Here is a 25830-nt window from a genome sequence, read left to right on the forward strand (position 1 = left end):
GTAAGCTTCCCCTCAACGTGTACAGAAATATTTGTCCAGCAACTGTGATGAAATTCCACTTTATCCAAATCATATGCCACTCCACTCGCAATTGACATAAGCTTCATTCAAGCACCAATACCTACACAGTACACACACACACACAAAAAGAACTTACAGATCATCAGCTGCTCAAAATTTTTAAATCACCTGGATGCTGTTTGTTTTAGAACTAAAATCTTATAAGACAGAAAATCTTTCCATTTGATGCTCCGTTTTGTAAACACTTTGTTGGAAAATTTAGTAATAATATTATTATATTAAATTTATTAATTGAATGGAAATTAGAAGTAGAGTCTTTTGGTAGAAAGATGTGTCTACTCAAATGAAGGGTTGCAACTTTTGACTCTTCATGAATAGTCACATGCTTTCCAAATAGGTATCTCACATTCTATAAATAGGGAAGCCTCCTATAATCACCGAGAGAACTTTTCATTGTTTACATAATCATACATAGAGTACACTAAATATTAGAGAGTCTCATTGAGTCCATATGAGAGAGTTTTCAACACAATCGTGGTTCATGGAGCCTTGTGATTTGGAGTGCTACTATTACAAGGACGTGGTTGTTGTATCTTGGGAGACATGCGCTGATCAACCATGAGCACCGTAGTGGGGCGTAAACTTGTCTTAAGGACAAAGTGTCTAACACTTGTCTCGACCGTATTTCTAGGTTTTTGTAGTCCATTATGTCATGTTCATTTAACATTGGTTACTCATGTGCATGCATTATTGTATATATAATTGCATGAATTATTTCTTAGTTTTCTATGTGATTTATTATAGCAATTAGACCCTAATTTTTCCAACAAGCTTAAGACAAGTTTGCCCCTCAGTGGTGCCTCAAGGTTTGCGTTGGCAAATGTCTCACATGATACAACGATCTTTCTCTTTGCGGAAGTAGCACTCCAATCCACAAAGAACACCAAACCAAAAGTGTTTAAAACTCTCTTTATCAGACACTAAACTACTCTAATTTCTAATTGATTTTTGGATGCAAAATTATATCTAGAATGCTTGACTTGATGGTCTATTTCTAGGCATTAACATGCCCCACTTTCAAAGGTTATGTCTGCTTCCAAAAGACAAAGGATGCAATCTTTGTTCAACAGTCATATCCCAACCTTGTGGAAAAGCTGGAGGAAACCGTTTCGGTTTTCAAGTGATTCGAAAGAAATAAGGCGTCTGATGGTTGGTATTAATGCCCACATGTATCAGTGCCTTTTTAACCAATGTGTCTTTCGAAATTCTTGTTTGAATTCAAACAAGAACCGGTCAAACCCATGTCCACTTTCATAACAAGATAAAACTAAAAAGAACTATTGTAGACTGCTAATATAAAGCCAATTCAAGACTAACCCATTTTTTCTATTTTAATTTCCATTCGCTTGAATATTTAATATTTAAATATTAATAATACTAATATTTAAATTATTAAATTTCTAACAATCCCCACATGAATGAAAATTAATAAAAATTAATGCAAATGAAGATGTAGACACTAAGAGAGACTTTGTTGCTTTAATTACAATATATTTATCTTTGTGATCTTTCTCTCTTAAGGGAAAATGGATGATACTAGTAATTCTTCTAGTAAACTGGGCAGCACGTCAGTTGTGAGTGTTGTGCCTGTGGTGATCCCATCTTCCACCAATCATGATGAGAAGCCTGAGAAGTTCAATGGGACAGATTTCAAGAGGTGGCAACAAAAAATGTTATTTTACCTCACCACTCTGAACTTGGCAAAGTTTCTGACTAAAGATGCGCCGATGTCTGGAACTATCGCAAAAGAAGTAGCTGCAGTAGATGCATGGAACCATTCTGATTTTCTTTGCAAGAATTATATCCTCAATGCATTAGATAATGCACTATACAATGTGTATAGTCCAATTGAAAATGCAAAAGCCTTATGGAACTCTTTTGACAAAAAATATAAGACTGAAGATGCTGGCATGAAGAAATTCGTGGTCGGTCGATTTCTTGACTACAAGATGACAGACTCCAAGAAGGTTATTAATCAAGTCCAAGAGCTACAACTTATTCTTCATGAAATACATGCTGAAGGGATGTCGCTAAGTGAGACCTTTCAAGTGGCTGCAGTAATTGAAAAATTACCTCCTGCTTGGAAAGATTTCAAAAATTATCTCAAGTATAAGTGCAAAGAGATGGGACTTGAGGATTTAATTGTAAGATTAAGGATTGAGGAGGATAATCGTTACTCTAAAAAGAAGTCTAACAGTCAATTTATGCAAGCCAAGGCACATATTGTGGAGGGTGGGTCAAAGAATAACAAAAAGAGGAAGCACTCTGGTGAAAGTTCAAGCCAAGGGAATTTTAAAAAGTTCAAAGGCAAGCGTTTTGTTTGCAACAAGATAGGACATCGTGCTAGCAAATGTCGAAACCGCAAAGGCCAAGATAATTCCAAAAAGAAGAGTAATGAAGTACACATTACCGAGGAAGAGAGGCTGTCCAAAAAGATCTCTAACATAAATCTTGCGGCTGTGGTATCTGAAGTCCACATGGTGGGAAACACTAAGGAATGGTGGGTTGACACTGGGGCTACTCGCCACATATGCTTTGATAGAAAAATGTTTACCACCTAGCCAGAAGTTACTCATGGAGAGCAACTATTTATAGGGAATTCTTCTACATCCAAGGTTCAAGGCCTAGGAAAGGTAATTCTAAAGATGACTTCTGGAAAGGAACTTGCTCTTAACAATGTGCTTCATGTGCCTGAAATCAGAATGAACTTAGTCTCTGAACCATTATTGTGCAAAAATGGTTTCCATTTGGTTTTTGAGTCTGATAAGTTTGTACTAACAAAGAATGGAATGTATGTTGGGAAAGGATATCTTAGTGATGGCCTTTTCAAAATGAATGTAATGACTGTTGTACCCAAAATTATCAATAAAGTTAATTCTTCTGTTTATATTGTGGAATCACCAAATATATGGTATGGGAGGTTAAGACATGTGAATTATGATACTATCCGTAGGCTAATTAACATGGACCTATTACCTAAGTTTCATATTGATGTAAGTCATAAATGTGAAACTTGTGTGGAAGCAAAGTCAACTAAAGCACCTTTTCACTCTATTGAAAGAAGTACGGAACCTCTAGAATTAATTCATAGTGATATTTGTGATCTAAAGTTTGTGCAAACTAGAGGAGGCAAGAAATATTTTATTACTTTCATAGACGATTGCACAAGGTACTGCTATGTGTATTTGCTAAGAAGCAAAGATGAAGCCTTAGAAGCGTTCACAAATTATAAGAACGAAGTTGAGAATCAACTTAGCAAAAAGATAAAGGTTATAAGAAGCGATGGGGGAGGTGAATACGTTGCACCCTTTTCTGAATTTTGTACTCAGCATGGGATTATTCACCAAACTACTGCTCCTTATTCACCCCAACAAAACGGAGTTGCTGAACGCAAAAATCGTACATTGAAAGATATGATGAATGCTATGTTGATAAGTTTTGGGGCAGCCCAGAATTTGTGGGGAGAAGCATTGCTTTCTTGCAAACCACATTCTCAATAAATTACTTCACAAGAAATTAGATAAGACACCTTATGAATTATGGAAAGGCACAAAGCCTTCTTATAAATTTCTCAAAGTTTGGGGGTGTCTAGCTAAGGCAATGGTCCCCGATCCTAAGAAGATTAAAATAGGACCTAAAACCATTGATTGTGTTTTCATTGGTTATGCCATAAATAGTAGTGCATATCGGTTTTTTGTACATAAATCGGATAAACCCTAAATACATGTTAATACAATAATTGAATCAAGGAATGCTACGTTCTTTGAAAATGTATTTCCATGGAAAATTGCACAAGAACAAAGTTCTTTGAAAAGAACTTATGATGACTTTAATAACAATCATAAGACAAGTTTTGGTTCATTTGTTATATTTATGGTTGAATGAAAACATCGAAGAAACGATATGTTTATTGGTTTATTTGGTATATTTATGGTTGATTGAAATATGAAGAAACAGTATATTTATATTTGGTTAAAGGGGACACATTTGCGTCCTAGGAATTTTGCTTAAATTGATTCATTTTTCAAGTTGTTAAGATCTGCATGCACGGTATTTAGACATAAATATATGATACTTATTTTCAATTTTGTTTATGCTGGTTGGTTTCCAATTTATCTATACTTAGTTTCTTAATAACCACATGTGACTACGTTGAAACTACAAAGTTTGTTTCCTGTTAGCAAGTAATTTACAAATGCACACAGTGATCAGGAATATAAGAGTATACTTGCTTTCATAACTCTATCCTTATAATATTCTTAAGCGATTACATGTTTATGAATTTTCAAAAATGTCGGTTATTTGGTTATTCAATGCAGAAACTGTATGCGACTTCTGATAGTCGCACCATTTCGTAGTGGGAACTAATTTGGAATGGATGCTTCTTTTTGAGTTCTTGCATGGCACGCAAATGTAATCATACAGATTGCACACGTATGAACTGGAAATGTAGATTTAATTCTAGCGACTCCAAGAAGAGTCTCACCATTTCAAAGCAAGACCACTTGATTAAGAACTTTGAATCTTAATCCGTTTGTATCTCTATGCCTATACGAAAATGAATTGGTGAACCATTCGGTCACTGGTTACGTGCAAAGATGACGTGGTCACTAGTTTGGTTCTTTTCAGACTGTGACCATATCGGTTACAGTGATAGTGCCATTTGGGATTTTGAGTGGCATAAGTTGATTTTCTTTATACTTGAAATGCCACTATATGATATTAGTAGCATAATTGAAAATAAAACCGCATATAGAATGCATTCTAGTCAAACGGTTCTGCTTTTGTTCCCAAGCACATAAATTTCTGAGATGATGCAGCTGCAAAGTGTCCAAAACTCAACTGGCAAAAATTATTGTGCTTCATTTGTATAATACCACTTAGAAGAGGCAAGTTGACCCTTATGAAATGTGTGCATTAACCTAAAAGGAAAAACGAATCCCCTGAGAGGCGAAGTAACGTGATGGTCATCACCGAAGTGTCAAGTGAGTTTTGCATAACTCATGATTGGTCATAGTATCATGAAGTTGTTGAATGGGGACACAAAAGCACTGTTGAATGGCGCCAACAAGTGTTTTTCTTAAAAACACAAGTGGCTTTTATAAAGTCTATGTGAAGATACAAAGAGATTTTATCTTTACAGAGAATTCCTACCTCTTAATATGAAATATAATTTATTAGCGTTAAAAGCAACCACAATATGAGAGGATTGTGGGGGTGACTTAGCTATTTTTGAGAAATGGAATATACTTAAAAAGAATGTAAAAGTAATTTGCTTCTAGAAAGAGATAACTACATATTATCTCTTATAATTGAAGTTTTAAGGTATTGAAAGGTTGGAGATCTTCTAGCAAATACCTTAAATGTGGGGGAATGTACCCGAATGTTAGCAAATTATTTTGTAAGTCCTAACATATGTTTCGAAGGACTTAACATTGGAAAACAACTACCCTCGAATGACTAGAGAGTAAGTTGTATCATCGAGGAGAATGGGTAAAAGCCTACGTCTTTAAGAATCGCTATAATGGCAACCCAACCTAGCTGACTTGAGATCCCAAGATCTAGGTTCAAAGGTACAACCGAATTGTGGATGATTCAATGGAGCACTGCGGAGATTACCTCCCACCCATGTCCTATGATGAAACAGTGTTATCTGCAGCGTATTTAGGATAAACTTTACTTTTAATGATTCATATACTTGGAAATAACAAGTGGGGTATTGCAGGATATTCTTAATGGGAAGTCACCTATCTTGAGTGAGGAATGGGTCATTCCTGTGAGAATTTTTTGAAGGGCTTAGTTCTCTAAAAGCACTCATGAGAAACCAAGAATTGTTCAGGGCCAAAATGAACACAACCGAGCAACCACGGGGTGTTTGGAAGGGTATTGGGTGATTACTATTGTTTTGGTTTACACAAATGTCTGAGCAGTTCAAGACATCGCGTTCACTGATTAGCCAAGTAAATCCGATAGTAATTCACTATGGAATGTTCAAATCCAAAAGCCACCTATTTCGATGCGGTACTTTTCCTATTGAATTCTCTCTCTAGTGTCTGCATTGTCATTTGCATGATATTGAGTCAATTTCCATTCATGTGGAGGATTGTTGGAAAATTTAATAATAATATTATTATATTAAATTTATTAATTGAATGGAAATTAGAAGTGGAGTCTTTTGGTAGAAAGATGTGTCTACTCAAATGAAGGGTTGCAACTTTTGACTCTTCATGAATAGTCACATGCTTTCCAAATAGGTATCTTACATTCTATAAATAGGGAAGCCTCCTATAACCACCGAGAGAACTTTTCATTGTTTACATAATCATACATAGAGTACACTAAATATTAGAGTCTCATTGAGTCTATATGAGAGAGTTTTCAACACAATCGTGGTTCATGGAGCCTTGTGATTTGGAGTGCTACTATTACAAGGACATGGTCGTTGTATCTTGGGAAACATGCGCTGATCAATCATAAGCACCGTAGTGGGGCATAAATTTGTCTTAAGGACAAAGTGTCTAACACTTGCCTCAACTGTATTTCCAAGTTTTTCTAATCCATTATGTCATGTTCATTTAACATTGGTTACGTGCATGCATTATTGTGATATATAATTGCATGAATTATTTCTTGATTTTCTATATGATTTATTATAGCAATTAAACCCTAATTTTTCCAACACACTTCCATTCCAAACCCGAATGACTCAACTAAACATTCAACACAGAATTAAAAACTTATATTAAAAGGTTTCTACTCGAATAGACGTGTGAGCTAATCCCGACAAATAAACAGATTGAAATTGAAAAGTTAAAAGTTTTCAGGCAAGGTCTGATTGCCATATCTACAGAGGAATCAAGCCACACAGACGACAGAAAAAAATGTGACTGAAGGCCGAAATAAGATAGGAAATAAAGTGTTCTAGTAATCCTCTAGTGGTTAACACGGCTTTGCAGTAAGAAAACAAGTACATAATTTATAAGCATATCGAGATGTGAACATCTTTTCAATGAAAAAAAGAAGGCTTTTGATTACCAAATGAAGAAATGACGAACTGCAACAGATCTAAATGGCTCAACTGATAGATGAAAGATTAGGGTACCTGTAAAACGCTGTGGTGCGTTTGAATCACTTATTCATGTCTTTAGAGATTGTTCCTTTGCTGGTAAGGTTTGTTGAAGTTTTCCTATTCCTGATCAAAGTTTTATTGATGCATGTACTAACAATTGGTTCCAGAATAATCTCTCTTCCAAAATATTAGTCTTGGACAATTTAGAAAGGAGACTTATTTTTTGTATAACGTGCTGGTTCTTGTGGCATTTAGGAATCAAACTTTACCAGGATTTTGCTCTCCCTAAAGATTCCAAATCAGTTATTATTGCCTACTTAAAAGATTGGCTTCAGGCGAATATTGTTTCCTCCATAAAGCCCTTTTCAAACACTTGCGTTTCTTCATTGGGAACATCTTCCTGAGGTTTGGCTAAAGCTTAATGTTGATGGGTATTGCAAGGAGTGGTCAATTTTATTGGTGCTGGCGGTGTTCTCAAAAATGCACCAGGGGCATGAGTCTCTAGTTTTTGTGCTAATCTTAGTCGATGTGAGATTCTTTGTGCAGAAGTTTGGGGTGTTTTGTTGGGTTGCAACTTGCGTGAAATAATGGAATTAAAAAGGTTTAGCACGATATTGTTCGCTTTGGGTCTCGACCACGCCCTCACGGTTTTGTTTCTGGGAACTCAAACGAGAACTTTCCAGTGAGTCACCCATCTTGGGACTGCTCTCGCCCTCCACTCGCACCCCCCATTCACTTAACTTCAGAGTTTAGATGGAACTCGAAGCAAGTGAGCTCCCAAAATGCCTCGTGCTATATGGAGGTGGGCATGTACATATAAGGCATAGAGGATCTTCTCCCTAGTGCGATGTTGGATCGAACAAATCAAATTCTGCACTTGCAGCACAATTGATTTAAATGTAAAAGTAGATAATCACCCTTTGGGAAGTTTGGTGTTGAATTGTCATGCTCTTATGCATCAAAGCTGGTCTTGTACATTCGACATTTTTACTATGAAAAGAATTTTGTTATTGATGATTTGGCTTGTTTGGGTATGTCATGCAGTTTGGATCAAGTCGTTTTTTAGCAAGCTCTTTCTTTTTATAGTTGGTTGCTAGTTACAAATATAACTCACGTCAACTCTTTATTATTTAGTAATATTTATCTTCGCTTGTAAATGAAACTTTTAATATTTTACTCACTTGAATGACTTGTTCGAATGTTCCATACTTAAATATTATAATTGACTCATTGTCTTGCTAAGTCAAATTCCAACTCTACAATCACATTGGATGTTCTCTTAGGTACTGTTTGGTACGTGAGACGGGACGGAATAGAGTGGGACAAAGCGTTCCGTCCCACGTTTGGTGCGCCTAAAACGGATGGAACGAGTTGTTCCACGGGATGAGTTTTGGATGAATTTTCGTTCCACCTCACCCCCCCTGGAACGACTCGTTCCACATCCATGGAACACAAAATTATAACATCTCCGTCTTCTTTTTCTTCCTCCTTATTTCCATCTGAGAACATCTTTGCTCCCGCTCCGCTCCGTTCCGTCCCGTCATATCCCGTTCCGTCCCGTCCCGTCTACGTACCAAACGATACCTTACGGTTGAGAGTACGATCCTAACGTCATTAAATGAAACCCACCGGATTTGCAAGTTGCCCTTTATCAAAAATAAATAAAAATAGAAAAAAGAACCCGTTGAACGCAACAACAGGAAAACGCATATTTCTGTGCGAGCCACAGCCGAAGAAGAAAAAGGAGGCAAACTCTCTCCTTCTATCTATCTTTCTCTCTCTCCAATTCGCCTTGGGTTTCCACATCCTCTGCAACAACGAAGCTCTCTCCTCCAAATCGAGGTTTGTTTTCTCAATAGCTTTTATCCTTCTTTCTCTTCTTTTTTTCTGGTAATTTTTACTTTTTTGCGAATAAATTGTTGTCTGGAATTTAGGGGTTTAGTCGAGGATTTTGATTTCGTTTTCTATGTATTCCCAAATTGTACCATGACTAGGGTTTCTACTTTAGGGCTATCAGTTATCTTTGTCAAGATTTTATCATAAAAAAAGGGACCTATATATCCAAATTGTTGTTGGGATTCATTTGGTTAATAATGAAAAAATGCAATGTAAGCTCTGCAATCACAAAAAATTGACATCTAACAATCTCTATGTTGCACAAATGCAAATACGGCGTTTTAGGATTCATATAACCGATCAGTTAGTGGGATAATGCTTGGTTGTTATTGTTTTATTAGAAGAAATTAAGTGTTGTTGGTAACATGATATATGTCTTGTAGCAATTTATATTATCATATATCATCCCTTGAATGAACTCTTTTTGTTTCTAGGGAGATATTGCCAAGATACAAAATCAAAATGTATGGATCCACAGCGAAGCGGCTTCTCCAGCACTTTGGCGGACCGTTGGTTGGCTAGTAGCGGTACCCACATGATTCGATTCCGTCCTCTTCAATCCCTTGTTAGTCGTTCTCACTTTTCCACCACTGTGAACTCTGAACCATTTGCCAATAAACCCCCTAGTTTTGCGAATTCCACATCATCATATGCCGATGAATTCCCTAATATTTCAAATTCCTCGTCGTCAACAGCCGATCACACTAGAGATCGAGAGTGGAATACCAAGATGAGCAAGCTCGTGTGCTCCAAGCCTCACTTCCGCATGTGATAAGGTTGGGATGGAGTGAAGCTGCGATGATTGCTGGTGCGAAGGATGTTGGCGTGTCTCCATCTATTGTTGGATTATTTCCGAGGAAAGAAGGAATGTTGGTTGAGTTTTTCATGGATGATTGTTTGCAGAGGCTTATTGATAGAATCGAGTCAAGTGCAGATGAGCTGAAAAGTTTGATACCCAGTGACCGTATCACCAAGCTTATCCGCATTCGCTTAGAAATGCAGGCACCCTACATATCGAAATGGCCTCCAGCTCTTAGCATCCAGGCACAACCAGTGAACGTCCCCACAAGCTTTAAGCAGAGAGCGATGCTTGTGGATGAGATCTGGCATGGTGCTGGCGACGACACCGCTGATTTTCAGTGGTATGTGAAGCGGACTGTCCTTGGAGGAATATACTCCACAACTGAGATTTACATGCTTACTGACAATTCCCCAGATTTTCGTGATACATGGGCATTCTTGGATGATCGGGTGAAAGATGCTTTTGACTTGAAGAAAACCATTCAAGAGGCGACATACTTGGCAGAAGCTGTTGGTGCTGGAATGGGGACTTCTTTGCAAGGATTTGTGAAGAGAGTCTTTCAGGGGTAAGAAATTACGAAAGCATTCTTTTGCAAGCATCAGTCCTCCCTCCGGTCAGTATACTTGGATGAAATGTTGTGTTAGTTACCACTTTAGTAGTTTCCGGGTGGATCGAAGTTGAAATTACTGTAAATGTTTTCTCTCTGCCGAAGCCTGAGTTACGTTTAGTAGTGGTCTATTACAAGATCCATTTGTTTGTCAACTAAAGTCTGTGTTTGAATGTCTTGGCGATACTTTTGGTACTTTCTCGAGTCTGTTGAACGTTCTGAGTCATACAATAAATAAAAATATAGTTGAATTAAAGGAAAATGGAGGTGTAATTAAAATTGTATGAGGTTTTATATGATGTATACAAAGAAAATGCTTCCTATAATTTAAATTCTTTTGCCTTACAAATGAATTTGTATAACTTCATATCCAGCGCTTTAATAGTTCAACCATGGCTTCGTTGCGAAAAAAATTCCAACGAGGTGCTTCGCTACAGGGGTCGCTCGCTTTCTTTCAAAGGCAAGTTGGTGTTCTTAGCTTCTTGATCTGTGGATTGCATTGTGCAACAGCTCAAGTTTGGTACGCGCATGGCTGAACCCGGTTGTTATCACGACCACTGTATCTTCAAGTGGCTCCGCCCGTTCAGTCTCATCCTTATTTGCAGAACCTTCACGTTTGGGAACATCGTGATTGAACCGACCCTAGTACTGAAGATCCGGACTGCTAATCAACATGCCCTTGTCTACGAGGCTGGAGGGCCCAAGGTTAAGAGGTTCCTTCCTCGACTATGATTGTTTGAACGAGAAGACATACCCACACCGAAGTATATGCTTTATAGATGTTCAACGTCGTAATGGCACGCATTCTCACCAGATTTCCAAAGGACGTAGTTAGTCCTAAATTTACGGCATGCGTGCCATGTAGTGTAACTTTTAAGGTTGCATAAGTACGTTGAATAGTTTGCAGTTCTTCACTGTAAGATTAGTCGGGAATTGCACAACCATTTCCGCCCTGCCCCGAACACCAAAGCTGAAAATTTCGTCAAACTTCTTATCATACCGATACTTATCCTTCATACCCGACCGATTAGACCACCGAGACCCAAACCCGCAAGACCCTACACAATTTCATATAGAAAGTACAGAACCATTGAAGTGTATATTTTGTTCCCTTTTTTTCTCTTAGTCTTTCAGAAGCCAGACGATGAGGAGATGGAAATCCTGAATCATGTGGAAGATTTTTGGTTGCCTCAAAGTTTCTTTGCTAAGGAAGAACCATAAGCGAGCGTCAAGCGGCTGTTTTTGTATTGTGTTTGTTTGAATTGATATGTTCAATCCATGTCTATGGTGAATTTTTCTGTTACGTATGAGATGGAGAGCGTTTAGTAATTTCCTTTGAATTTTCCGTTTGTAGTATTCATCTCTTGATCAATGAATTTCCTTTTTATGTTGACTGAAGAAACAATTAGCAGAGTGAAATTATCGATCAGATGAAATGGTAAATGATCGGTAGCATCACTTACAATCGGCAGGCGTGGAGAAGCGGCACAACGGGCAGAGCCTGCTCTTCGCCAACCACCGAACAATGCAACTGTCATGGTACAGATACCCCAGGTGATTATGAGGGTTGCACTCTCACCTTCTCCAATTTCTCCGGGGAAGATTTAGTTGCTGGTATAAATGTGACTGATCCCCACCAGCACAACCGCCACTATCATCCGGCTTCTCAACCCCGTCAACTTTGATGAATGCCTCCATATGCACACGGCCAATGCCACCTCGAGCACAATACTTTGTCTGCCACCGAGTAGCCGTAGATCCTCCATTGCAACCATATATGTAACGTAAATTGATCAGTAGAACCAGACGTAACAGTTTGTAATATCAGCTGGGTGTAGAATAGCTAGGAGTAGAGGAGTCTTGCTTCTCAAGTCAGACACGAAGCCGTTGAGGAATATTAGTACGTGCTAGTTGTTCAAGCTTGGTTCGAAATTGATTGACATAAGCATCCACTTTGCATTTTAAATTTTAATTTAATTTTTCTCACAGGAGTGATTTTAAATACCGTCACAGTAATAACTCTGTTACATAAAAGTCCTTCTTAATGGTGAACATGAACTAAATTGGGAAAATACCTGTATCCATATTGTGTGAGGGAAACTACTTATCCATCTACTTGTGATTATTGATTAAAATATTTTTACTCTTTAAATATTATAAACGAGACTGTTCATTCTCTCTATTATTATTTAAAGATCGTATATGTAAAAATCATTCAATTTGGAAATCGTTCAGTCATTTATATATATACATCAAATAAATAGATGGTTGATCATAAAGATTATATTTGTTTTCAAAACCGTCAATTTATTCGTGGTGCATACGTGAATGCTAAATGGTATGTAAGTTGAATATTTATTATTGTATTTTTTTAAATTGTTCTTGTCACAATAAACGTAACCAATACGTCAAGCCCAAAAACTATCCTACTAATTAAGAACATTTCCATCCTATTGGGTGACCAAACAAAACCTAAAAATCCCAATAAATTATAATTTTCGTGACGTTAATCTTGTTCTACAAAGTACGAAAATAAACAATTAAAAGGATGAGATTACCACGACGGCAAACTAATGTAAGCCTTTCCTTAAATTATTGAAATGGCAAACAATTTTTTAGTAAGATCAGAAATGGCAAGCAATTAAACAGCTAGATTATACTGTTTTTGGCAATATTTTGTTATCTCTAACGCGTCCAACTAACATATAAATAAGCACTCCATCTCCATGCATGCATTAGTCCTTCATTTGAAAAAAATAAGTCTCCTTCGATCGATCGAATTATTATTATCGAAGATGATTATGAAGAAGTACGTGAAGCTTCACAAGTGCAAGCTCCAGCAAGACCAAGAGTCGTCTCAAAGACCCATGTTAATGGAGGACCACCATCATCACCACCACCAGAGGCGGAGCCACCGGGAAACCAACATAGATGTAGTTGTTGTTGGTGATGATAAAAAAGTTGTTGGGCCCCACACACCTAGGAGCACAAAACTCATGGATGCCATGCGCAATCTCATTGTCCAACGACAACCCTCCAATCTTGCTCCCAAGTCCCAAGAACAACAGTAATAATACTTTTACTATTGCTTCTCAAGAACAACAATAATAACATATATATCATCATGTCTTATGTGATGGTGGGACGGCCGCAACAGGCGGCGGCCGGGGCTTAGCCGAAATGTGTCACTTCTCGTGTTCCGTGAATAGCTTGGATATTGAGGAAGATCTAGAAAGACGTTTAGCTAGAGAATCGGTTTGATTCTATCTCTCTTTTATTCTGGTTGAAGGAAAGAAGGATCCTAACGGATCGATCTGTCTTCTTTTAGGTGTTGAACATGCTTCATGCTTGTACAATAGAATTACATATGGAAGAAAGAATTAAAGGACATGAAGATGATTCTGTTCCTTTTCTCTTTGTAATATACTTGTCTTGCCTCTCTTCATTTTTGTTTTCATTTTCTGGGTTGTGCATGCCCATGAAATTGGCATGAATTAGTATTTCACCCTGTGAAATGTTTTAAGGGTGACTTTTTTTGAACCCCTAAATTTGTTCAACTATCCACTTTAACTTTTTTGGGGGGTTTATGAACTTTAATCAAAACATTAAAATTTAATTAAAATCTGAAGTTAGATTACATATTGATTATAATTTTTTGACTAGATATCCATGTCAACATAAATAATAAAATTCTTATTTGACTTTTGTTTAAATATTTAATCTGTATAATTTTTTTTAATAAATTATTCATTTATTATCTTTAACATCTTCCAATAATAAAAGTGCCTAAAATGTGAAAACATTCCCAAAAAATATATTAGTTATACATAAGGAAAATATGCAAATACAAGTGTACCGAAATCTCCAAAACAGTTGTGAAAGTATGCAAACACCATGGCTAAACCACGGTTGTGTACACCTTTAATTTCCAGTTATAATCGTGTAGAATTTCGGTGAAAAATAAATGTTCACCAACAAATTAAATTTCGGCATGCGAGGGCTTACGAGACATGCGAGGGCGGACAAGTTATCGAGGACACATGTCCGTATTTGATTTTATTTAAATTAAACAAATTAATTAATTTAAATTTAATCAAATGAAAATGCCAAATTGGGAAGATTGATTTGTTTGATTTTAATTTAATTTTAATTTGATTAAATCAAATATTAATTGATGGAGTAAAATCACAAATCATGAATCAAGACACAAATTAAATCCCAGTTCTTTCATAGGCAAAGCTTGGAGAGTCTGTAGATTGGAGGCTCCAAAACAAAGAAAAGAGTCAAGAAAATTATTCACACCCAGATGTGAAAGCTTTGAAACTCTAAAGCTCTCAAGCATCCAAATTCCCAAATACTTAGAAGAATTCAAAAAGAGCTCTATGTTCTTCATCAAACCTTTGAAGAATCATCAAGCACCACCACAACACGTGTCAATTCTTCAATTGACACAAGCCAAAACCTTGAGGCGTTCGTTCATTCGAGATCAAGTCATCGCAACCTTCGGATCAACAACACTACATTTTTTTTTCATCTTCGGGGACTGAATCAGAGGATCTAGTTGCAAAGAGATTGTAACCCTACATTTACATGGATACAAATTTTCTTTGTACGCATGTTCTTGTTTAATTTGCTACATGTATTTTCGTGTTTACAAATTGTCTGTGACATATTCTCATATTTTGCAAACGTCCTGTCACATCATCATTATCAATAGAATCAAATACATTTTTCTCAATGTATACAACCAAAGACGAATCCAAAAACCAAAATTGAGGTAAGCTGAACTTTGAAGCCAAAATGTGACATCCCGTCCCGGAAATATTAAAACGTACATGTGAATTGTCAACTTTGCCCCTAGTTCGTTTTTTTGACGTAATTGGTTGTTTTGTGTGTGTGGCATGTGTTGGACCACACCCACACCTGCACACACACTGTCTCACTCTCCCTTTTCCTCTGTCACTTTCCCTGTCTCTCTCTCTCCCCCGAGTCCTCTATTCTTCTTCTTCTTCCTGCAACGTACGGACACACACACAACTAAACTAAATCATCACAGATCGAAGAAACTAAGGCCATATTCAAGCTCGTGAAGCTCGTGGGAGTACAGCTGTACCATTTCCAGGTGAGAAACCAGTCGTTTTCACGTCGATTTCTTAAGCTCAGATTTGAGTACTGTTCATTCAAATTTAACCTAGCTAGTTTTTGGGATTTTGAAGCTTGTAGTTGTGTTTGTGAGGTTCCCAGGAGCCTTGGAGTGCTTCGTTGGACAAATTTGGACGTCGGGAAAGCTTGGTTCGAAGTTGGCCGGTTTTTGAGTTTGAAGACAGGTATGATCGCGTGGTTTTTAGCCTTTAAAAGTAGTCTATCGTGATTCTCCTAGGTCTAAGCTTCATTTTGGTTCAAGAATCATGAAAATTGGTTGAAAAACGAAGGAGAATAGTGAGTTTAAAGTTTTCCCAGTTTTCCGGTGACCGGAGTCCCGCGAGGGTAGGCCGGAGAAGAAACAGGAATATTCCGTTAATTTTAACGGAATATTCCTAACGGCAGTAACGGTATCCGGTTAAGTTTAACGGAATATTCCGGAGTTTTAACGGAATATTCCTGACGGCGTCAATTGACACCGTCAGTGTGCACGGCACGTGGCCGCGCGTGGGCGGCGCGTAGGTCCGTGCCTATTTTGGCGCGTGGGGGCGTGTGAGAGGTCCAAAAATTATTTTAAAAATATGGTTGTGATCCTGAGGTTGTGTAGAGCACGTTGGTATATTCATTTGTCCATTTTGAGCAATGTATGAGAAGTTATTTTGAACGGAAGGTTATGTGCTTTAAAATTAACGTTTTTATAGTTAATTCGCATATAGGTGATTCCTATCCCGAGGACGAGCATGCACACTCGAGGCAGGGGGGCTACGACCCTTCCACATACCAGTGAGTGGGCTCTTGGTTTTCCGTATATACCTATATACATATAATTCCCAGAAATTAGTATAAATGCTTATTCGTTATATGCCGTTTCTTTTATATAATTGGTGGTTATGCATGATTAGTTGCATCTACGTTTATTTATAAATTCAATTATGTGTATGTATATATATTTAATGGTGCTGTGGAGGCACAGGTAAGTGCCATGTAAGCGTTATTTCATATATGCATTCAATAGTGATTAGAGATGCTTAGAGAGCTCATAACCTGCACCCCCGGTGTTAGTGCTCCCGCCCAGGGTAGGGCACAGTCCTTCACGTGTTGTTCACCTCCCGCACCACACGCTCAGCTTGGATCCAAGTTAGGTGCACAGTCCTGTCGTACAGACCACTATGGGTGGTTCCGACTCGTAGGTGACCCGCGATTATTCGCACAGTCTTCACGTGATCGTAGCACTAGAGCGTTTATATGTATTGCACCCAGGCTTGTCGTACAGACCACTATAGGTGGTTCCGACTCGTGGGCAGGTTTAGTTATGGAGATTGAGATTTGAGCTCTAGATTCAGCCGTACAGGTCACTTTAGGTGACTCCGGCTGCCAGTGATAAGTTTTGACACGGTTTATACCTGAGCACTTGCATATTATTATGAGGTTTTGAGCATGACGGCATACCTTTGAGCATAATGGCATACCCTTGAGCATATTTGGCATAATTATACCTACGTATGTATGTTTATTTTCTGGGAAGTATACAGGTTTTACGGCGAGGGGTTAGAATGTATTTTATGAAATGGTTTTCAAAGAATTTGTTTTTGCCCACTCACGCTTTTGTTTTGCGCCCCTCCAGGTTCTAGTAGCTTAGCGGGTTCGGTGGTTTTCCCAGAGGACGTCCCGGCATTTCTGACAGACACTCACCGATGTAGGGTCACCTTCGGGTGCACTATTGTTGTATCTTTTCTTTGGACTGCTGTAGTCTTTAGGCTCTGAATTCAGCGTCTCACTTACGCTAGCACTTATTTTATCACATACATATGCTAGTTTTAAATTATTCGTACTTTTATATTATTTCCTTTAGCTTCCACACTGTGCACATGGCTACGTCACCTCCACGTGACGGCCAGCATGCCCTGATCTCGGTTGGGGTGTGTCACAAAATCTATTAGTGGAACATTTTATTTTATTTTTATTTATTTCTTGCACAATCTACTTTGTTTCTATTATATTACCCAACTTTCGCACATATTATTGACTTCCAAGTACAATATATACAACAGTTCTATAAACAAAACTTGACCGTAAAAAAATACATTTAATTAGGGAATCTATGAGTCTGATTCCTTAAAATTTATACTTATACATAATAAAAACTCAAGAAAAAAAACAAAAAATAATTCCACATAAACTACTTGTAAGAAGTAAAAAAAAAAAAAAATGTTTGATATAGAATGAAAAAGCAAGAAAATTAGTTTTAAAAAACATAATTGGAATATAGCATATATAAATTACGGTAACAATGCTAACAAAAGTGAGGGATTAGTTGAAACGGCAAGTCACAACATGTTTGAGGAACGGGTCTTGGGTTGAGTTAAAATGAGTGGGGCTGAGGGGAATTGGGGTCGGCTAGGTGGACAGCCAGGCCTGGGGCCTGTCCTTGTATACACCGAGCTATCATCAATGCTAATGTTACAAGTAAGTAGACTGAGAGATATTGTTGGCCTGTCCTTGTATACACCGAGCTATCATCAATGCTAATGTTACAAGTAAGTAGACTGAGAGATATTGTTTATCCCCCCTCTGCCTCTATTAATTTTTATGAAAGACTACAAATTTATTTCAATCAAGAAAATTCATTATGTAGATGCTTGTTAGAAATATAATTCTTAAGTTCATCTATAAGAAGTGTGAGCTTTCGATCATAAAAATCTTTTGGAAAAAATCGAGCAAAATGAACTGACTTTTCAATGCTAGAAGTTGAGAGTGAGTTAATTGGGTTTCAGCATGCCACACAAAGAAGGAATTTTGCAGTTGTCTCGTTAAAACAACTATTCAACTCTTGAAGTTGCTTATCATCAACATCAATAAAGAGATAAGTCTGTGACCCCAACAATGCTTAGAACAAACCATGTGTTTGAGATAAGTCTCCACAAAATAATTGTGGTATTTCAGGTCAAATGACTGTTTGTGACCCCAACAATGCGTAGAACAAACCATGTGTATGAGATAAGTCTCTGCAAAATAATTGTGGTATTTCAAGTCAAATGACTACTTTGCATTATTCCAAAATCGTTGGGTCAGGCGGACCCAACACTTTATAAAATGCGTAAGGCACAGGCCCAGCCAAGGATCGATAAAATTTGTTGTTGGTAATCAAGCTCGTTTGTGTTTGTTATGCAGTGTGTTTCGTTTGTGTTTGACGATTATTACTTGGTAATTGGAGATATAATTGAGATCATGTGAATGTGATTTTTCCATTTCTCACGGCTTTTGCCCCGTTGTCAACAAAAAAGAAAAAGAAAAGAGATTCAGATTCTTTGAAAATTTTCTTCATGTCCCCCTATTTTTGGGTAAAGCTCGTACACATTCGTAATAAACAGTACACATCTGAATCTTTTCAACAATATTACAGCTGATGATTTGATAACATGATTGAACACAAGGAACCATGAAAGCCATCTGAATCTTTTCAACAATATTACAGCTGATGATTTGATAACATGATTGAACACAAGGAAACATGAAAGGCCGGGGGATTTTTTTTTATTTCGACCGAACGCGTTTGCTTCTGGGTCCTCACCCTCCTCCCATTCACATTCACATACAAACCTGTCCAAATAGAATAATGCTTCTCCTGTGGCAGCAGATAGAGACATACAGGAAAATCTACCCCCATTCTCTTTGCAGTCCATTCCTACTAGCTACTTGCCCATTATCTTTCTCTCACCTACAACTTACTAGCTACTTGCCCTTTATCTGTTTCTACCTGTCCTACTCAGTTCCTGTTTCCTTTTCTCAGTTGGGTTTTGCAGCACCATGCTTGAATTGTTCAAATTTGATAGCTTTTGATTCATTTGTTTGTTTATCTCTTCTGACTACTTCTTTGCCCTTTATTTTCCTTGGTTTTTTCATCTCAAACTTGTCAGTAATTGTAGATTTAGTCGTTGATCAAGCAAGGTTTTGACCATTTTTATCTATCATTTCTGAAAATTATACTTTGAGTTTATGATTTCTGGGTTTCTTCTTTCAAACACAAGAGTTCATGTGCCATAGTCTGATGCAATCTCAGAAAGAAAGTTGGTAAGGGTGATTTCTGTCTGTTGACTTGGTAGAAATTTTGATGCTTTACTTTTTTGGTTACAAATCCAAGCTTTTGATCTTGCTTCTATAGTGTATAAATTAGAGTCTAGAGAGAGAGTGGGAGAAGAGTTTGACTTGATCAACGATAGTTGTCGGATTCCGAAATTAGATCTTATGTGTTGTGCTAAGAGACATTCAATAGAGAAGGTTAGATTTTGATGTTAAGCGAGTGTTAAGGAAGGAATAGAGTTTTGGTCGAAATGGGTAACACTTGTGTTGGACCGAGCATTTCCAAGAATGGTTTCTTCCAATCAGTTTCAGCTGTAATGTGGCCAAACCGCTCTCCCGATGACTCAGTTCATACTAACGGAGAACCTGTCAATGAGACATCATCACCTAAGGAACCTGAGTCACCTATGCCAGTACTAGACAAACCACCAGAGCAAGTGACAATACCAAAACCAGAAACCGAGCCAAAACAATCCGCAAAACCTGAAACTGAGCCAAAACAATCCGCAAAACCCAAGAAGCCACCGCAGATAAAGAGGGTCCCTAGTGCAGGACTTCAGGCTGGTTCGGTGTTACAAACGAAAACCGGAAAGATAAAGGAGTTTTACAGTTTGGGGAGGAAGCTTGGACAGGGGCAGTTTGGAATAACGTTTCTGTGTGTGGAGAAGGCGACAGGGAAAGAGTATGCGTGCAAATCAATTGCAAAAAGGAAGTTATTAACTGATGAGGATGTGGAGGATGTGAGGAGGGAAATTCAGATCATGCACCATCTGGCAGACCACCCAAATGTTATCTCTATTAAGGGAGCTTATGAGGATGCTGTAGCAGTTCATGTTGTTATGGAATTATGTGCAGGAGGTGAGCTCTTTGATAGGATTATCCAGCGCGGGCATTATACAGAAAGAAAGGCGGCTGAGCTAACTAGGACTATAGTTGGAGTGGTCGAAGCTTGCCATTCATTGGGAGTTATGCATCGAGACCTTAAACCGGAGAACTTTCTCTTTGTCAGTCAGGATGAGGATGCACTTCTCAAAACTATAGATTTTGGATTATCTATTTTCTTGAAGCCAGGTAATTATCATCCTGTGGTTTTCATACTATCAATGTCATTTCATATTAGTATTGTCATTTCAGTTATGATGATCAAGATTGTTAAGTTTATCTTGCCCATTATCTTGTACAATACTTTGCATAAAATGTGCCAGAGAATTCTTTTTGCTCTTTGAATAATACTTAACACTGTACTCTTTCACTCACCAGTCTTACAATACCCCTTGAATTTGATATTCGATCGTGTATTAACAATTTCTTTGACTTGAACGTTTAATTTGTTCTTGACCGTTGTGCTGTTGTAGCGGTTGTCTCTAAAGGAACCGTTTCTAGCTCCAGGTTTTTACTTTATTAATCATAAAGTTAACTAAGATGTTTTCTTGGATGCTTAATTCTGGGATTGGATACCTGAAGCCATATTGACCATGTATTCCCATTTATAATGATTTAAATTTTAAAAACGTCTTCTTCCAGGCTTCAACATTCCCAGCAAACTATCTGATTCTATATACTAAATGCAGTCTGCTAGCTTTAACAATTCCTTTTTAAGGTTCCTTCGTTTCTCCAAGAAATTATAGTTTTTTAGAACTAGTTTGAATATCAGAGTCTGCTGAAGATGTAAGAACATGTACTGTTAATCACAAATTTTTTTTACTTTGACAGATTATATTTCACAAACAGAATTGTGAATTTTATGAGAAAATGGGACTTGAGGTCAAACGTTATCGATTATTGTGGATTGAAATTTGAATCAATAGATTTTAAATGATAGGAATGATCTTTGAGCTTAGTACCAAAAAGTTAAAATTTTAAAGGAACATAAGGAACCTAACCTAAGTTATTTCCATGTTAGTCACTTCTTAAATAAGCAGTACTTGTAATATTCTAGAGCAGTAACTTTACATTGGCATTATTTTGTGCTCAATTTCATTCCATAATCTATGCACCTTGAGCTGAGACCTGGATGGCAACTTATGATAAAAAAATTACAATTCACTATGTCTTATTATACAGTGTTCAGCCATTAACTTCGCAATCGTACTCGTTGAGTATTTGAGACTTCAGACTATCTTCTTTCTATTTTTGTATCTTGGGCCATTTGTCTCGGTTGTTCACTTAGTGAACCAACCTCTTTTGCAGTTTGGGAAATGTTCCGATTTTGGAGAGCTTTGTTGTCGTTGTGTTCCCAAATAGTCAAATAGAAGTAGTGACTGCAAAAAGCATCGCATGATGTATGGGATTTGTATAATCCGACCCTACATTCAATCCATGCTTCCTAATTGTTACTTTTCGACAAGTTTTCTTCTTTTCGGTGCTCTTTTTGGCTCATTGGTGCTTACACAACTAGAGTTTATGATAAAATGATTCAGAATTGATGATTGAATCTAAGTTGAAAGATTCATGCTTGCCTCCTTGCAGGAGTAAAATATAGTGATGTGGTTGGAAGCCCATATTATGTTGCACCTGAAGTGTTACGCAAGCGTTATGGTCCAGAAGCAGATGTCTGGAGCGCAGGAGTGATCCTTTACATTCTGTTAAGTGGGGTGCCGCCGTTTTGGGCTGGTGGGAACTTTTGACATGCTATATAGTTGATTCTTGATCTTCATTTCATGCTTTAACAAACATGAGCTTACTTTTACTGATTGTAACTGATTTCCACATTGTTTTCTTCTTAATGTACGTTGTTATAATTCCCCAGAAAATGAGCAAGGAATATTTGACCAGGTCATGCATGGTGACCTAGATTTCGAATCAGACCCTTGGCCTAGTATTTCTGATGGTGCCAAAGATTTAGTGAGGAGAATGCTTGTCCGAGACGCCAAAAGACGGCTGACGGCCCATGAAGTTTTGTGTGAGTCTCTTCCATTACTTTTTGTATATTGTTTAGTTATTTTTTGGTTGCTGTATTTGGAAGTAGGTCATAATATTATACGTTAAGTACTCTTCTGGATTGTTAAGCAATCTTAATGCTGTGAATCTGACTGTTGAGTAATTGCCTCATTGATGCTTGCCTTTATGGGTTCTGCTATGAGCTCTAATGCGTGCAACATCTACCTCCATTGACTTAAAAGAAAGACAGAATTTCCTTCCACATCATTTGCGTATTGTGGGTATTTTCATTTGTTTTATTGTCTCTCAGACCGACAATAATGTTACCGTAGAAGTGATTAACTCTTTAATTTTATAAACCTCTTAAGAATTCCTGAGATCATTTCTGCAGCTACACATAAAGATACAGGCATTTCTTTAGATATATAATTTTTTTTTTTTTAAATTGCTATTTGGTTTTAGGAATGCCATTTACTTTTGATTGATTAGGTAGGTTTTATTCCTTTCAGGCCACCCCTGGGTGCAAGTTGATGGTGTGGCTCCCGATAAGGCTCTTGATTCTGCAGTTCTAAGTCGCTTAAAACAATTTTCAGCTATGAACAAGCTCAAGAAAATGGCTCTCAGAGTAAGTATTAATTGTACCAGACACATACTTTAGATGCCTTTGGTTAATAACTCTTTTCTTCTGGCCAGAGCTTCAATTAGTAACGTAAACATGTATTTTCACATAGTCATTCACCAAGGAGGATGATGATTTCTTTTTTTAACTATTTGGCAGGTCATTGCAGAGAACTTGTCTGTAGAAGAAATAGCTGGCCTGAAAGAAATGTTCAAGATGATAGACACTGACAACAGTGGTCAAATCACTTTTGACGAACTAAAGATCGGATTGAAAAGATTTGGAGCAAATCTGAAGGAGTCTGAAATTTATGATCTAATGCAAGCAGTATGTACCAGATCAGAATTGGAGTACTTTAAACGATAATGATTCATTACGTTTTCAGGATGTCAAGAAGTAGCATAGTAGTAAAGCTCCATGTGCCCTCATAAATGTCATTTTATCTCCAGATAAACTTGACCAAAAACAAATTCATCTTATCTCTCTAACCTTTTGCCGCCACCCCTCTTACCCTCTCTGGCTGGTGCTTCGTCCAGCCGTAGCCACCATGGTCATTCTAGCCATGTTGACCTGTTTTAAGAAATAAAACAATAGAAGAAGAAATACTAGTAGTATTTTATGTCCAGGAAAAAAAAAGAGTGAAGTTAAGTGAATTTATTTTCTCTCTTTGATGTCGTGTTTGTCAAAAGCAAATTTTAGTGAATATCGACAAGTGACAGTTTCAGTTTCCTTTGTTATCTATGGAATCTAATTATCATAAATGCTATAATTCTTGAATTTCAGCCATAAGGGGTGTACACATGATTAGGCCAATATGCTTGATAATTTGTTTCCTAAAAACGTCGATATCAGTATATCCAGATTTCAAGATCATAAAGGAATACCTTTTCTGATTTGCAGGCAGATGTCGACAACAGTGGAACAATTGATTATGGGGAGTTCGTAGCTGCAACATTGCATCTGAACAAAATTGAGAGAGAAGATCATCTGTTTGCAGCTTTCTCCTACTTTGATAAGGATGGAAGTGGCTATATTACTCCGGATGAGCTTCAGCAAGCTTGTGAGGATTTTGGCATAGAGGATGTTCGCCTCGAAGAGATGATAAGAGAAGTTGATCAGGACAATGTAAGTGACTACATCTTAACAATACAGCATTTGTATCATATTAGGATGGGAAAATAGTTGAGTGAGCTATTTCCTTGCATAGAAAGATGATGTGGCTCAAAATATGACATGGATCCCGAGCGTCTAAATTCAGTATCAGCATGAAACTTGACTTAATTCAAAAGTAAACTTGCATTGGTTTGAAGAGTAATACAAAAGGTTCACATATTGGAAGAGTGATATATTGTATAAATTGACAGTGGTAGTTCCATTTCAGTTTGTTATAATCCACAAGAAGCATGCTATATGCACCAAATTAATCATGTGATTACGAGTGGCATGTAAACTCAAGTCCTGTGTCGGTTTATGCAGTAAATTTTTGTTAAGCTCGAAACTGTGTCAGTAGTATTTTCCTTTCATGGACCCTCATAAGCCTTACGGTGACTGATTAGGTAGCAAGACCGTATGTCTTCTTTCGAGAAATTGGGATTTGGCCTAGTTGCTTTAATTAACGAATTTAAGCCCAAAGTAGTGACTGCAATGTCAAGCAGTGCTCTTTGTTATTATGGTGATGATGTTCAAAATAGTACAGTGGGTTTGGGGTTTACACTCATGATGACCGAAATGGGGAACCGAGTGTCAAGAATCTGTGCCTTTTCTTTGTTGCAATGTTATTCCGTGAAGCCAACTTTTCTGATCTGTTTGTATGTGAGAGTTACCGTGTTGATTTGTTATTGCAGGATGGACGCATAGATTACAACGAGTTTGTAGCCATGATGCAGAAAGGAAATTTTGTTGGCCCCGGTAAGAAGGGAATGCAAAGTAGCTTCGGCATAGCATTTAGATAAGCACTTGAAATTTAGCTCATAGATAACAAAGAGGGGTTCGGATTTCGTGCTTCGTTCTTCATTGTTTTGAGGTGTTAAGATTGTATAGAAAGGTACTTAACTGCTCTTCCATGTCGAGCCAGGCATTTCGGGTTATTTTCTCCGAATTTATTGAGGCTTCCACACCGAGGGATATTGTATCTGAAACTCGGAGCCCTTTCTATCTTGTATACAGCGAGGAGAAATTTTTTTTATTGGCATATGTTTTTTTTTTTCGTATCGATAATGAATATATGCATACTTGGTTTGAAAGACACATTTACGAGCTGTGATGGTAACATACACTGATTTATTATGTCATTGTCACCATACGAACACTCTCCTAGTCATTTATTTTTTTAGTTATTTATTTATTTATTTCGGAAATTCGAACACTTTATCCTAGTTGGGAGTTTTGAAATGTGGAATGTGCCCTCTTTCTAAAAGTAAGCTGAAAGAACTAGTTTATATGGTAGTTGGGTACAAAAGTGCTTTCACAACTTTCTGCTTTGTGGGCGCGCCATGCAAAAGGGAGGAATTAGAGCATCCAACTGCATGAGCGTATCCCACTTTCTTGCCCACCCGCTCCCTCCCACTCAAAATCATTATATTTGATTTGATTGAACATAGCCAAAGTACAATTCTAAATTAAAATACTTAAAAGCAGATGACGTTTTACCGCAA

General features: G+C 37.5%; 3 protein-coding genes across 3 annotated transcripts; all 3 read left to right on the forward strand.

Moving 5' to 3' along the window:
- Window positions 1–1607: 1607 nt before the first annotated feature.
- LOC125478346 lies at window positions 1608–2642 on the forward strand. Its single transcript, XM_048586492.1, has one exon. The coding sequence runs from the start codon at window positions 1608–1610 to the stop codon at window positions 2640–2642; it is 1035 nt and encodes a 344-aa protein (XP_048442449.1).
- A 6866-nt stretch (window positions 2643–9508) lies between these two features.
- LOC125478365 (ubiquinone biosynthesis protein COQ9-B, mitochondrial-like) lies at window positions 9509–10781 on the forward strand. Its single transcript, XM_048586517.1, is given in 3 exon segments — window positions 9509–9562; window positions 9564–9750; window positions 9753–10781. Coding segments are annotated over 3 exon segments (906 nt in total). The 3' UTR covers window positions 10418–10781.
- Window positions 10782–18980: 8199 nt separating this feature from the next.
- LOC125478268 (calcium-dependent protein kinase 1) lies at window positions 18981–25423 on the forward strand. Its single transcript, XM_048586328.1, has 7 exons — window positions 18981–20748; window positions 22147–22290; window positions 22427–22579; window positions 23067–23182; window positions 23336–23503; window positions 24077–24301; window positions 25021–25423. Exons 1-7 carry the CDS (start codon window positions 19929–19931, stop codon window positions 25126–25128), a joined length of 1734 nt encoding a protein of 577 aa, XP_048442285.1. The 5' UTR covers window positions 18981–19928; the 3' UTR covers window positions 25129–25423.
- The last annotated feature ends 407 nt before the right edge of the window (window positions 25424–25830 follow it).

This window comes from the organism of the source record quoted next, unplaced genomic scaffold (genome assembly GCF_019419815.1).
Source record: "Pyrus x bretschneideri cultivar Hongxiangsu unplaced genomic scaffold, Pyrus_bretschneideri_v1 Contig24, whole genome shotgun sequence".
Taxonomy (NCBI): Eukaryota; Viridiplantae; Streptophyta; class Magnoliopsida; order Rosales; family Rosaceae; genus Pyrus; species Pyrus x bretschneideri.